We start from the raw sequence: 15105 nt of genomic DNA on the forward strand, positions 1-15105 counted from the left end.
TGGCTGCTGCTGCTGGCTGCTGCTGCTGCTGGCTGCTGCTGGCTGCTGCTGCTGCTGGCTGCTGCTGGTTGCTGCTGCTGCTGCTGGCTGCTGCTGGCTGCTGCTGCTGGCTGCTGCTGCTGGCTGCTGCTGCTGCTGGTTGCTGCTGCTGCTGGGTGGTGTAAAGCATTGCCCTGTCGTGGGGAGCAGTGGTGGATAGTCCATGTTCATTCGGCGCGACTATTATATCCCACGAAATAAACACTCTTGACTTATCGCAATGGATTTTTTTTTGGCTGGACCTGAAAATTTGATTCGTGTAAACTTTTTTTTAGTCAAAATTAAAAGTCAATGTTAATGTTAGGGACCGTCCATAAACGACGTCACGCGATTTTGGACGATTTTTGACCCCCCCCCCCTTCGTCACACGGCGTCACAAAAGTAAGACCCCCCCTCAAATATGACGTCACAAAGCTCTGCCCCCCCCCCAAAAAAAAACATATTTCCATTTTGAAAATAAAACGTGCTTTAAACTATTGTCATTGTAGTGCGTATTTAATGTGCCGCTGCACTCTGATGTTGTAGGAAAAAAACATTTATTAAAAAGTCTATATTTATTTAAAGTTGCGCATTTTGATGTGACGTCACATTTTTCAAACCCCCCCCCTCGTCACACATCGTTACAAATGTCTGACCACCCCCCCCCAGGTGCGTGACGTCATTATGGACAGCCCCTTATGCTCTTAGATCCGTAAATCCGGCTGAGTTCAGGAGTTCAGTGCCATGCCTTACATCTGAGTTCGTTCCGAGTCCCCTAGTCACCAATCCACATGGCTGGCACGGGGAGGTCTTCATCCAGCCCATGTCTCTTCATGGTGTGTTCTATACGACACCGTTTTAAACTCTAACATTACAATAACAGCAACGTAGCCTAGAAGATAACATCAGATGAGACATGTGAAGGTGACAAACAATGCAACAAAAATTAAAGTGTTCGAACGATATCACTTTTTAAAAGGAATTTTATTTACATTTAAACTTACTTTCGATTCCATAAATACACACAATATATTCCCCACTAACAAATACACGGACGTATCCTGTGTCAAATAAATGGGAGTTCTACTGTTGACTTTTTTGTTAAGGCTACCCAATATCTGGGAGGCTCCACTGGGGCATGGGGAACCGAATGTCCCTCCAACCAGGCCCACGACTTGCATAGCCACACCCACTCAAACACTATCCACACATATACTGATAAGCCAATATATGAGAGAGTCCCGACAGTGTGGTGACCAATCTGCAACGATAGTACGAATGATTTCCTCCGTTCTGTGTAATTGTTGGGAGTCATCTGCCACTGCTGGATTTAACGACAGTCTCCACTATTACCATCTTCAAATTTTTTGACCTGCTTCCTGACGTTTTCACACGTTACATTCACACGCCTTTTGTTCGACGATCATATGTTGTTAGTTGACGAACAAATATTGTTAATTACTATCAGGATGTTCCTCGTACATGAGAAACATGTTTTAGCATTCGAGCCAGTTAAAGTTTCAAGGTACCATTAGCTGAAGCATGGTGTACTTTTAAAACGGTGCAACCGACAAACTTGTAGTGGAATACATAGTAAATATATTACAACACATGTGAACAGAATAATGGATATGCTACAGCCAGCTTAAATTATTGAAAGTATTTTTCACATTTCTGAGAAATCTAAGGCACAAATATTCTTCGATACATAAGAGGTGGTAAAACCGTTCCGAGTAAGGCAAATGAAAAAGTTAAGTCTTAAAATCAATAGTTTCAGTGCCATTTCCTCTCAAAAAGTGTCAACAATTTTCCTTTATTCAAGAACATATCAACCTTCATCTCATGATTTTATAAGATTCCGAAATTGGGATGTTTTTTTTTCAAATTCCTTTTCGAGTTATAAAATTCCACTATATCTCAATATATTTTCACCTGATTCTGATGTGATTTGTGCACGATTACAAATAAATATACTGTCTGGGACTGCACTGGCAGTGGGTGTACAGGCACAAACAAAAAGAGATGACCATCATCAACACTGTACAGTAGTTTAAATGTAATCTGGAGGTTAACATTTTTGACAGCCGCTTACTGTTTATGATAAACATCATGCAATAATAATGGTGGTGACATTGTTTTGTCATGCACATTTGTACAATTTTGCACAGGGACAACTGCAATTCTGCAATTCTCCATCAACATGTCTGACAGTGCAGGAACACTTGAGTCTCAATACTCATTTTCATTTAGTATTTCCCCTACAATTCTCCCAAAATGTGCAACCAGCATTTTTTCAAGATTAGCAGAATCCACTCGGATCTCTCGGTCCCCTTAAAGTGACCTCTGGTCACCACAGTAGGGGGCAGAGTAATGCTCATCGCATGACAGTAAAACCAATAATCAGCTCAGTGCTGGGATTCAACATTAAGTGCAGAATTTAATTTACCGTGCTGTTTTTGTGTGCGCAGTTAGTGGTGACTGGGCGAAGACTATAAGTGTATTGCACTTGAGAACATTGATTTAATGGTGGCAGCTGCCTGGAATCGAAACTAGGTTCACAACGGTTCCAGCTCAGCACTATCACCTGTGAGCCACCTTGCCACTTTAACACGTACACATTTATAATGTGTTCTTGCTTGCATCAGTGGTGGATCCAAAGGGGTGGCATCTTGAAAACCCCAAAAATTGATAAGTATTTTATTGATATTTACCAGTAAAAGTAAATAGATTTCATTATTACTATTATCAATTTAGGGCTCCATTTAAAAATCTGGAAATTTCAGATCCACCTCCCCCTTGCCAAGTTTCTAGATCCACCTCTTTTTTGCTTGCAATGAGTGCCGTGTGCTAATGCTGGCGCAATCGACCGCGGTCGCACCGGCCCTCCTCGCACATTGAACGCCGATGCTTGGCTTGTCCAACTCCACCCAGCTAGCTAGGACAGCAGGGGTCTGGTGGCCTCCTCCACATCGCCGAGCAGCTCTTCTGTCCGACGGTGCCTGCAGAGAGAGAACGTGGCAACAAAAGTGGACACGGGATGTGTGAAATGCACTCTCAACAACGTGAGCGTGGTGCAACTTGGTTATTCACAGGGCTTAATTTTTCACTGAATATTTTTTTGCAGGTTTGCTGGTAGACCGGAGTAGGTAGAGAACTAAGAGCCACATCTATAGCCAGATGTATACTGGATATGGTGTACCCAGTGTGGAAATATTTTAAGAGTACAGTGCCCATTCCCATTGGCAGATGTCAGCCAGTGGTCAAAATTCCACATTTTCAAAATGGGGGCAGTCTCTATGTAATATTGACGTTCTTTTTTTTTTGGGGGGGGGGGGGCTTTTCAATTGTTTTTTCCCAATTTGGATACATGTGTAATGTTGCTCTCAGAGACACCGTCTTCGTCAGTTTTATGTATATTTATTGTGCATAAAGTCCACCGACTCACTGCTAACTTAACGAGTATCCGCGAGTGACTATATACACCTGGGTAACTTCTGCGACTCTACGATACGCTCCCTGTGTAGTTGGCTGGCTACACATGAGCGGACGTGTAGTAGTCACGGAGACAATGTAACTCTAGCCTTTCAAGACTACAAGGTGCCCAATCCAAGATGATGTAGACGACCCGCTCCAAGACGACGACAGCTTCCTGGTTCCCCCACAACAGCAGCCCAGAGTCCTGTTCTGGCCGGCTTTTATCCCCCTTACGACCCGGCCACGCCCCTTTCCCCCCCCCCCAACACTCTCTCACTGCACCTGGCCCTGTCTGTCTCTGTCCCAATTACTATTTACGACCCTTCAGATCCCGTGCTTATCCTCACGCGACCCTGCCAGTGCATCAATCATTATTAACGACCACTTAGGTCCCATACGTAACCCTGTCTGTTGTTTTATATTTTTATTATTTTATTGTTTCCCTTCTACGTGACTTTACCGATATAACCAAGAATATGAATCCCTGCAGTCACGAAAGATTTAAATCAACATTCCTGTCTGTTCCGTCACGTTAATTGGTAACCACGGCCACGGGAAGCCGTACTGTCCTCATCATTCCCCCTTACTGTCCTTACACATGTAATAAATTGTTATTTCTATGAATACATACAGATGAAAGGCTAAGCAAAGCCTCTGGCTGGGAAATTAAATAAAAACCCTGTGATAGCAGGCCGGCGTGCTCAGATCACTGTGCAAATACCTGTTTTCACTGATGCACTCGTAGCTGTAAAATGCAAGCATGAGGAATGCCTGGAATACAATAATTGAAAAAAGTGTTACAATCACAGACAGACCGCAGTGATGTACTACAAAGTGTAGCCAGTGCCAGTTGTGTGTTATTTTACGAAGCCCGTGTAATGTTTCAACATTTTCCTTTACTGTTGCCAACTTGGTGGGGAAATTAACTCATCCAACCCAGTCCTCCCCCACCCATTGCATTTACATCTCAAAACTACATCCTGACTCACGGGTAAGGCATTACATGAAATAACATATTGAATTACAGTGTAACAATTTTTTATTAATTTTTTTGTTCCTGGGGAGTGTTATTTCCTAATTGCTTATGCCTCAAAAGGACAGAAAATGGCTATTATTCCCCACAAAACTGTGCTTTAGTGACCTGGACAGTGATATTTTTAAATTAAATTTTTTTTCAGAACATTCCAGATATATTCAATGATGAGTAAACTTGGAGTAACTTCTAGAACAGTCTAGAAGTTTCCAGTAATATAAATAGTAGTATAAATACAGGGCCCTTAAGCCCACCAGCTCAGTTTAGTTCCAGCTGCCTAAGTGGATACATATCTGAATTTTTCTGAGATGGCATCAAGAGGCTGCAAGCATCCGGCAGACGCATTTTGCTATGTCTGCGGCCGATTTATCAAGACAAGAGGGAAAAAGTACTCTGTGGAAGCATCTGTATAAGATGTGTGAGGCCTACAAGGCATATTTTGGCATGCCTGTCGGGGATCAAGACAAACCCTGGGCACCTCATTTAACCTGCGAGCAATGCAAAAAAACTCTGGAAGGTAAGATGGACAATTGTTGCTCGGAATTTTATGTTTCAAATTTGTTTTTAAAAATTTAATTGTTAAAGTTTTTAATTTTCAAATGTTTTACAATTTTTAATGTTATTGAAAATATATATAATAAATGAAAAATGTTGCGAGAATCTCTTACACATTTGTCATGGGTGAAATAAATGTATTTTTGTCGGATGGTACAGAGAGGAAAAGAGAGCCATGAAGTTCGCTATCCCAAGAATTGGTGGGAACCCACTGACCACTCAAGCAACTGCTACTTCTGCATTGTGGACTCTTCCAAACGTTGGACTGGCAAGAATGCATCCATCGCCCCGGTGCCACACTGGCATGAGCTCCCCATACCCACTCCTCCGGAGAGAGAGCAGCCGTCTTTAGAAGAGAGCAGCAAGTCAGACAGCGAGGAAGACGTTGTAGATCCAGATGATAATTTCAGAGGTGGAGTTGAGAAAAGCCATACTACCCCAACCAAAAAGACCTCAACGACTTGATCAGAGATCCTGGTCTCACCAAGTCCAATGCCGAGCTGTTGATGTCTAGGCTCAAGCAGTGGAACTTGTTGGATGAAACTGTGCAAGTCGCAGATCAGAGGAAGCGTCACCAATTTTTTTGCAGCTTCTTCACCTGTCAAGATGGGCTTTGCTTCTGCCACAATGTGACCAGTATGTTCGAGGCAATCAAAATCGCCTGTAACCTGAATGAGTGGCGCCTCTTGATTGACAGCTCATCCAGGAGCCTCAAAGCCGTGCTGCTCCATCATGGTAACAAGTACCCGTCTCTTCCCCTGGCTCACTTGGTGCACCTCAAAGAGGATTAAAACAGCATCAAGACCTTGCTGGATGCCTTGAATTATGATGAGTACGGCTGGGAGGTCATCGGAGACTTCAAAATGGTGGCATTCCTGATGAGTCTCCAAGGCGATTTTACCAAGTTTCCCTGCTATCTTTGCCTTTGGGACAGCAGGGACACCAAGGTGCACTACCACAGGCGGGACTGGCCACAGCGGACCGAGTTCTCTGTGGGGAGTAACAATGTCAAGTGGGAGCCACTGGTCGAAACCCCGGAAGGTGCCGATGCCACCACTGCACATCAAATTGGGCCTTATGTAACAACTTGTCAGAGCCTTCATAAGGAGTTGGCAGCCTTCAACTACCTTCAAGACTTATTCCCTAAGATGAGGCAAAGGTCAAAGCCGGTGTCTTCATCGGACCACAGATAAAGAAGATCCTGAAGTGCAATGAATTCCCTAAGAAGCTCACTAGTAAGGAGAATGCGGTTTGGAACAGCTTTGTCGCAGTGGTTCGTGGCTTCCTGGGCAATCACAAGGTCGAAAACTATGTGGAGCTGGTTGAGACTCTGGTGAAGAACTTTATAAATTCAAGAACATGGGAGCATACTCGGAGGAGCAAGGCGAGCGCTTCCACCAGGATATACTGGACTTTGAACGCCACTTCCAAGGACAGTATAACGAGAATATGATGGGAGACTACATTTGGCGGCTGATTCGTGAAAGTGATTTACAGCATAATCGTAAATCTCGAAAACTACTCACTTCTAAATCTTTTGTCGTCATTTTTGTATTACTTTAGTATAAATACATGTAAATTTTTATCCATATGTTTTTTTCTCACTTTATGTGAACGACAAGACACAAATTCGCCCGTTATCTCATTGAAAATAGGTCAATTTCAAAATATCACTGTCCTGGTCACAAAAGCAAAGTTGGTGGGGAATAATAGCCATTTTCTATACTTTTTAGGCATAAGCAATTAAGAAATAACACTTACTACCCAGGAACAAAATTTGTGTTACATAGTGTCATTCATCAAAAGCCAAAAAGTAAAATGTGCATGTTGTTGTATATGCCGGGTATTGAAAATTTGATGAAAATAATAAAATTAAAATGAAATTTGTAGAAATGCGTAATTATCTGAAATTATGTGAATTTATGTAATTATGCACATAAAGTATGCAAATTCGAGATAATCGCATTGGTTTATGTGAATGTATGTGATTATGCTAATGCGAGCCGTTATGATGATTAAGCTCAACCTCGTTGTCGAGGGTAGTATTATCAATCAGGATAAGACAATCAATCGTATGAAGTTATGCAGATGTGATGTAAGTATGCTAGATTAAGCTCGGCTTCATTGTCTAGGGTTGTATTATCAATCAGTGTAATACAATTATTCTCGCTTTAACATTTACTGATTATGTCTTAGTGTGTTTATGTCAGGTCTCCAAATTCAAATCTCACCGCAGGATACAGTTCTTATAATTAAGATTATTATGCATGAGCTCAGGAAAGAAACACTCAAACACTTCTGTGTTAAGCAATTTTAATTTCTAAACAAAAACATAACACTCTAATATGCGAACTCTTATGCTTGGAATTGTCAACACAGTACTCCTGGAGATGTTCTCCTCATCGATCCATACATTTAACCCTCAGTGATCACGTTGTTAAACTGGGTAACAGAATAATTGATTAATTCCTTAGAGTAACGCGAGCATATACGGTGATAGGAAAAAGTCCCTAAAAATTCATGCGACGACATTCATACGAAGGGCAATAAAGAAACATGTCCCGAAGTTAAAAGTAGTTATCAATTAATTCATTGGTAAGATTATGCAATAAAAAAAACGAACGACTAAAATACTTCTAAATGACCGTATCCACGTAACTCAATGGGCAGCAATGTTCTTCACGATCAGTTGATATTTAACGCACTTATCATGAGTCTTCTTGTATGTGTTAATGTGTGAGTGTTGTTGGTCTTCTTGCGTTAATTCTTTGCGTTATGCAGACGCTGGGGTTGGGCATCCCTACGTTGAAAAATGTGTTTGTTCCTTGCGGAGCGGTGAGGGTGTGAGGGTGTGTGTATTGTACGGACAGCTTGACACTCCCTCTTTCACACGGGCGGCCACAGTTTCGGTCCACAGCTGGGTGGAAGAGTCGGCACGACGCTCGCCGTCGGTGCGCGATGATCCCGTCGTCAGATAGCGCCCGCAGCTCTTCCGCTGTCTGCAGTTCCTCACTCTTGTCTTGGTTCCCAGCCGGTGCCGGCCGGTGCGCGTGTGGGTCGAACCCACGGCGCGCTCGCTGGCGCTGACACTCTTGCTCACGGGCGGCTGGTCAGGCTCTTTCCCCTGCTGGATGAGCCGAGTCGGCACAACGCTTGTCCGCTGGCAGCTGGCACCCTTGCTTGGTGGCGCTGGTGGCGCGACTGCGCGCCCTCTCCGGCTCCGGCTCTCTGGCGATGAACGATGCTTTCGTTCGTTGATGGCAGGCTCGGTCGACGTTTGGCGCTTTCCGCCCTCTCTCGCGGATGATGCTGGAATTCTCGTAAGCTTAGCTCGCACCGCAGTGGCTCTTGTGAGTCGATGCCCAGAGCGGAATGATTTTCGAGCGATACTTCTTCTGATGGCGCTGAATTCGCACAATGTAGCATGTCGCTACTCAACACCTAACATCACCTCGCCCCTCTTCTCCGCGATGCACCACACGCATTGTTGATCTCGAGGCCATGCCCCGGAGCTGGCTTGCTGTCCTCTTCCGAGCTGCTGTCTCGCTGTCCCTTGCTGAGCTCCTTTGTCGAGCTGAATTGTCGAGCTGAAGTGTGTGTGTCATGTTGCTGTTTATATCCGAAAAATCTCCCCTCTGCGCATCTCATGCGAGGGAAAAAAGAAACAGATGCTTACTCCTTCATTCTCTCCCCCCGCGGCCGCACCTGATTTCCCCCCTCCCCTCTTCCCTTGGTGACCCCGGGCTGCTTTACATCAAATTGATGTTTGTTTGCCCTCTCAACCCCTCTCTTCGTGGTGTCCGCTAAGGGAGGGGACGCTCCTTTCATTCGTTTTTATGGCTACCATGTGTTTGTGTCAAATTGTTGGAAGACAAAGGTGGCCGGGGAGGCTCTGATTTCATGGAATACATTTATCTGGTCTGGTGTGGTTGACCTATTTTCTTGTACCTCTAATGAATTACCCAAGGTCTAATCTCTTGTGATAATTATTTGGTTAATGTTTAACCAAGGTTTGTAATGTACCATTAGATGTTACCTCCGGTATTTCAAGGGTTTTATCAACTTTTGCTCCCTGTCTGCATCCAGGGATCCGTGTTTTTTTCTTCTCGAGGTCAGAGATATCTCGAGGCTGGAGATATAACCAAGCCCTCACTTTCTTGACTGCCTGAATTCACATTCCTTGGTTCTCTTGGTGAAGTTACATAGATAGAAATATACAATAAGAAACAATATGTGAGTTGAATAATGGTGAAATAAAATAAGTAATAATAAAGCCACTAATATAGACTGCAGTCTATCATGTCGACTTATTCTTATAGCCAAGCTTGAACTTTTTCCGTACAAAAAAAATATCAGTTATAATGTCCGTTTGCCCTGTGCTCTGTGTCCGTGCCTGTGATTCTGGATATTTGTTTGTGAACTGTTAAAAGTGCCCAGCAGGTCATGGTATGTGACCCTTTGGAAATCTGGAGATTTTGCAGATCGTCGTTAACCTACCTTTGCCCTGGAGTTTATTATTTAATGGCCTTTTACGACCTCCAGCTGCTTGGTGCTTGTGGGAGGTAGCGGGTTTTAGGGTGTTTTATTTATTTATTTAATCGATTATTGTTTGAAAAATGGCAGAATTATTTTTAATATTAATTTTTGGAAAAAGCCCTATATACAACATTGTTACACAAATGCTCACTTGGAAAATTCTACCTAAAAGAACAAAAAATATGAATACTCTAGTATGCATTATATCAAAGGTGTCACAGTAGTTTTCACAGTATGGTATCTATATAAGGATTCATTTTATATAGAGTCGTTCATTCAAATTGTATCCCACAATCGCTGAAGAACCACAGATCAAGCTGGAAGGATGACAGGCGGTAAGCTGGCGCCAACAATTGCTCTGCAGTTCTCTATATACTAAGATGCTTTTAGCTAATTAGTGTTTATACATGTGTAGTGGATTCAACTGAGTCACAGACGTACTCTTGGGAGGCAACACATTTATCAATACCAACACACGGGGTAACTACCCCTTAACACTATAACAACCTATGGTGGTGGACTACCAGGCTAACTGCACTAATTACACGGTAACTAGCTACAACGGACCGGACCACAGCTTGGGTCCAGGTCCACGTGTTGGAGAGTCTGTAGGACGTAGAACGAAGATTTCTTCAGGATGAAAAACAGCAGCCGGTCCCTCTGGGGGACCCGGCTTTTATCCTCTGGGGCGTGGCTGGCTCCGCCCTTAGCCACGACCACCTTCTAGAATCCTCGAGCAGAATATCGACCCTGACACATGACCACCCCTAGCCCCCATCTGGGGACCCTGTGTAGACTTCACCGGTCACGTGTCCCTCGGGGTCAACCAGAGTGCCATGGCCCTTAGTAACCCCATTCCCATGGCCGTCACTCTCACACCCCATCCTGTAGGGGCCGGCACTGCACGCAGAGCGTGGTGCCATCCAGCGCTGTCAGACAGCGCTCACCGAGCCCCTCGAGGGCCGGTACTGCACCCACATGTCAGTGGTGCCTGAGATGTCAATACACCGCACACCGAGCCCCTCGAGGGCCGGTACTGCACCCACATCCGCGTGGTGCCTGCGATGTCAATACACCGCACACCGTGCCTCTCTAGGGCCGGCATTACACAGTGACATCCATGATGTCACTACACATGTGGGAGGATACCAGAGGCCCAGGAGAAAATCCATGTTTGCGAGAGGGCAACCCTCTATACCAGTGTTCTTCACTAATTTTTACTTTCGCCAATAAGACATCATCAGTGTGAGGGCCGCCACACATTTCAAAGCATTGTGGTTTGACAGCGGTACGATGATGATGGGGAGGTGTTTTCACTTTTGTGTATTGTCGTGGGCCACACGTCAGGGGCCACACTAAAGACCACCAGGTGCCACCAGTGGCCCATGGGCCTTTCAAAGGAGAAAACTGCTTTATACCATACAGAGCGGACAGTTGGTATCAATCCACAATTTGCTGTACCTCAACCTGTTGGCAAGCCACGGTATTGCACCTCAATGCCTACAGGAAGTCTCGCAACATTTTGTCATTTGATCCTTATGGCGGTTCCCCGGGGTACCAAATAATACAAAATGACCGAGGCAATTAAATATTAAATTTCTGGGACACTATTTTTTTTCCAGGGGTGTACTTAACTCCGCGACTGGGGTACCAACCAATCCGATATCAGTGCTTTGCCGCGATGTCGAAACGCAGCGAGGACGATTGCGCTGAAACCCTGAACGCTCGCACGCACTGTAGTGGTGCATCGTAGTGTACAGCTCGTCGAGATGAGTCGATTGCCGCATCGCCGACCATCAACAGACTAAAAGTGACTGCATCACGGACATTATGCGAGAGCCGGGGTAACTACGGTACCCCGGGGTACCGCCATTAGGTTCATTTGTCCGATCCACCAACCCTCGCCGCCTCCACAGTGCTGCTTTCCTAGCCACGTGCATAGCCACCACTACCCGGCTGCATAAACCCAGTGACCTGATTCCCAACTACAGATAACACCAGTGGCGAGTGATATCTTAACTGGTCCTGGCCCCATCCTTTATCCAACCTGTACTGACCAGCATGAAGTATGGTCAAACAACCCCCATGAACGACACGACATGGGGAGGCCTTCATCCAGCAGAGGATTGACAAAGGCAGCACATTTTTATTACTATTTTACAAAAAATAACTGAGTTTTTAATCTTGGACCGAATGACCAGCTGTTCCATCCACATTCGGGCCATCTATACAACATTATGCATTTCTGAATCTCTTATAAGTCAATTAAACAATATCTAATCATATTTTGGAAATCAATCAATTAAATGCACACTCATTTGATAAACTGTGCACTGACTGGCACCATTCATTCACAGAGGTGCGATGGTGGCTGCTCTCAGATGTTCCGTGCGAGTCTGGAGTGATGTGTCCCCACCGGTGGCTCACCGCAAGGATTAAGAGCAGCCCCTCCATGGTCGCGGCCCACTTGAAGTTCACGTAGTCATCGAGGAGTCCGCCCAGCGTGGGGCCTATGAAGTTCCTGAGGTCCACAAGGAAGGCAACCGTCAATGCACAATGCGCATCTGAGATTTTAATTTCATGGAATATCTTAACGCAGATACCCCATGTCACGGTACTTTCTGGAAAATAGAACGGTTGTCATTGGGTAAGCTACGCTTCAATGTGCCTAGGAACACATCCACCACAGAGTTGGAGCAACGAAATCAGCTCGTTTGTCAGTGATAGGTTCATTGTTGTATCGCAGATGGCGAAGGCTCGAAGTGTCTTTCATTCAACCGCAAACTGACCATGAATGACGACGACGATGTACGTATGAATGGTGAACCACTTTCGTGCCATATGTCTCCAAACGTGATAACTGGAGGTGTGGGGGAAGGACAACAAACTAAACACAAAAAGCAGTTGTAAAGAAATTATTCTTTAATCTAGATGTACGATGTGTTGCATTTCAGGGGTTGCAATTTGTCTGTACTCCCCATTTCAGGATATTTCTATTGTTATTACTGTCGATGGTGTACTACCAGTCGTATTTGTACTGTCTGTACTCTGCCATCTCGTGTCTTGTTTGCGCAATCTCTTTTATTCTGACCATCAGCCTAATGGAAGAGTTTGAGTTAAATAAAATTAACTATTACGTGCACAATGTGAGGGTAGTATAATAAGTGGAAGGATCCACTTTAATATTTATCTCTGGGAACCCTCACCTAATCTCAAGACTCTTCTTCAAGAGGGTTCGGCATGGCAGAGTGGACTTTCCTTTGGGGATTTCTTCGCACTTCGTGATGGCCGCTGAAGCAGACCCCTTGGCCCCTAATTATGCCAGTGGACCCCTGTGGGCAGCACCCAAGCATGGATGGCAATGAATGGGCTCTGATGCAGCCTGGCACCTGGGCCCCCAGTGCAGTTACACCCCCTGCAGACTCAAGGGGAATTCCACGCCATACGAGTCGCTAGAGTCGAGTTGAGAAGCCCTGAGCAATGCCACTTCCTACGAGTCACTCGAGTCGAGATGAAAACCCCTGAGCAATGCCACTACCTACGAGTTGCTAGAGTCGAGTTGAGAAGCCCTGAGCAATGCCACTACCTACAAGTCGCTAGAGTCGAGTTGAAAACCTCTGAGCAATGCCACTACCTACAAGTCGCTAGAGCCGAGTTGAGAAGCCCTGAGCAATGCCACTTCCTACGAGTCACTCGAGTCGAGATGAAAACCCCTGAGCAATGCCACTACCTACGAGTTGCTAGAGGCGAGTTGAGAAGCCCTGAGCAATGCCACTACCTACAAGTCGCTAGAGTCGAGTTGAAAACCCCTAAGCAATGCCACTACCTACAAGTCGCTAGAGCCGAGTTGAGAAGCCCTGAGCAATGCCACTACCTATGAGTCACTCGAGTCGAGATGAAAACCCCTGAGCAATGCCACTACCTACGAGTTGCTAGAGTCGAGTTGAGAAGCCCTGAGCAATGCCACTACCTACAAGTCGCTAGAGTCGAGTTGAAAACCCCTGAGCAATGCCACTACCTACAAGTCGCTCGAGTCGAGATGAAAACCCCTGAGCAATGCTACTACCTACAAGTTTCTAGAGTCGAGAGGAAAACCCCTGAGCAATGCCACTACCTACAAGTCGCTAGAGTCGAGTTCAGAAGCCCTGAGCAATGCCACTACCTACGAGTTGCTACAGTCAAGATGAAAACCCCTGAGCAATGCCACTTCCTACGAATCGCTAGAGTCAAGATGAGAAGCCCTGAGCAATGCCACTACCTACAAGTCGCTAGAGTCGAGTTGAGAAGCCCTGAGCAATGCCACTACCTACGAGTCACGAGAGTCGAGTTGAGAAGCCCTGAGCAATGCCACTACCTACAAGTCGCTAGAGTCGAGATGAAAACCCTTGAGCAATGCCACTACCTCCGAGTCCATACAGCCCAGTTGAGAAGACCTGCTGGAGTGAACGTCTACCCTTCACGCTGGCGCAGCCCCGTGTAACCTGTTAACACGGGAAATATGTTTCCAATTCTGATGTTGGCCATACTCACCCGAAAGACATCAAGCCATTGCAGACACCGGACACCAACCCCAGCGTGCCCAGCCCCTCTTCAAAGCCATTCTTACTGAAAGCAAGAAAATCGGCGAGAGTAAAACAACGGTCGGTGTAATTGCCTTTTTTTTGTCAGTATAATAATTGTATATACAGGTTCGCCAGCATAGTGGTGTACAACCACAGGGTTAAATTTCGATTTAAAGCTTTCGTGACTGCAGGGATTCATCTTCTTGGTTCTTTCGGTAAAGTCACATAGAATGGAAATAAAATAATAATAAAACATAATAAAATAAAATTCTCACGACGTTTCGGCCACAACACAAGTAGCCTTCTTCAGGTGAAGAACTGGTCTGTCCAGAAGACAGCGCTTGAGTGAACACTGCCAAGCATGGACCGCGTCTTTTAAGCTGTGTGGGCGGAGTTAACATATTAATTGGAATATTAACCAGCACCACCACCGGAGCGGAGGAGGGTGGGGGCTGGGCACACAGAAAAATACCAAAGCAGAACAGCTAAGGTGCGCTGCTCTATCCTGTGTTGCATTATAACTATGCTATAAACTGGACTACTATACATTACAATATTATACCTTCCAATCGAAACTACATGGTATAATATCATATCCATAGACAAATTCCACCTTTGAATTATACAATGCGTTACTTTACACTACCCTATACTTTAGACTATAAGATATTAGACTTGTAACATTACACTATGTCTTATTCTATGAACCCAACTATATACTACACTGCTGTATATTCACTATGCAATTACGATACTATATATTGCCTTATGAATTATGTTAAACATTACAATGTTATACTATTTATTATTATACCACATGCTATAAACCATACCATTAACCGTGGTGTGAGAGGTATTAAGATGCAGTGGCAGCGAATGGAATGCGGTCTGAAGGTCACCGTAAAATACAATCAATTAAGAACCGAA

General features: G+C 44.8%; 1 protein-coding gene across 12 annotated transcripts in view; it reads right to left on the reverse strand.

The window, feature by feature from the left end:
* Positions 1-983: 983 nt before the first annotated feature.
* The window catches only part of LOC116941545 (MFS-type transporter SLC18B1-like), a 37340-nt gene continuing 23218 nt past the window's right edge, over positions 984-15105 (reverse strand). For 10 of the 12 annotated variants that reach the window (XM_032952702.2, XM_032952701.2, XM_032952708.2 and 7 more), the window contains 4 exons: positions 14147-14221; positions 12044-12137; positions 4214-4263; positions 984-3017 (listed from right to left, as the gene is read on the reverse strand). In XM_032952702.2, coding sequence (XP_032808593.1) covers positions 2954-3017; positions 4214-4263; positions 12044-12137; positions 14147-14221 — 283 coding nt within the window. In that variant the 3' untranslated portion in view covers positions 984-2953. Of the gene's footprint in view, positions 3018-4212; positions 4264-12043; positions 12138-12405; positions 12504-14146; positions 14222-15105 lie in introns of those variants that run through there. The other 2 variants (XR_012941550.1, XR_012941549.1) reach the window with 1 other exon arrangement.

This window comes from Petromyzon marinus, chromosome 12, assembly GCF_048934315.1.
Source record: "Petromyzon marinus isolate PM22_M1 ecotype Great Lakes invasive population chromosome 12, UKy_Petmar_22M1.pri1.0, whole genome shotgun sequence".
Lineage (NCBI taxonomy): Eukaryota > Metazoa > Chordata > Hyperoartia > Petromyzontiformes > Petromyzontidae > Petromyzon > Petromyzon marinus.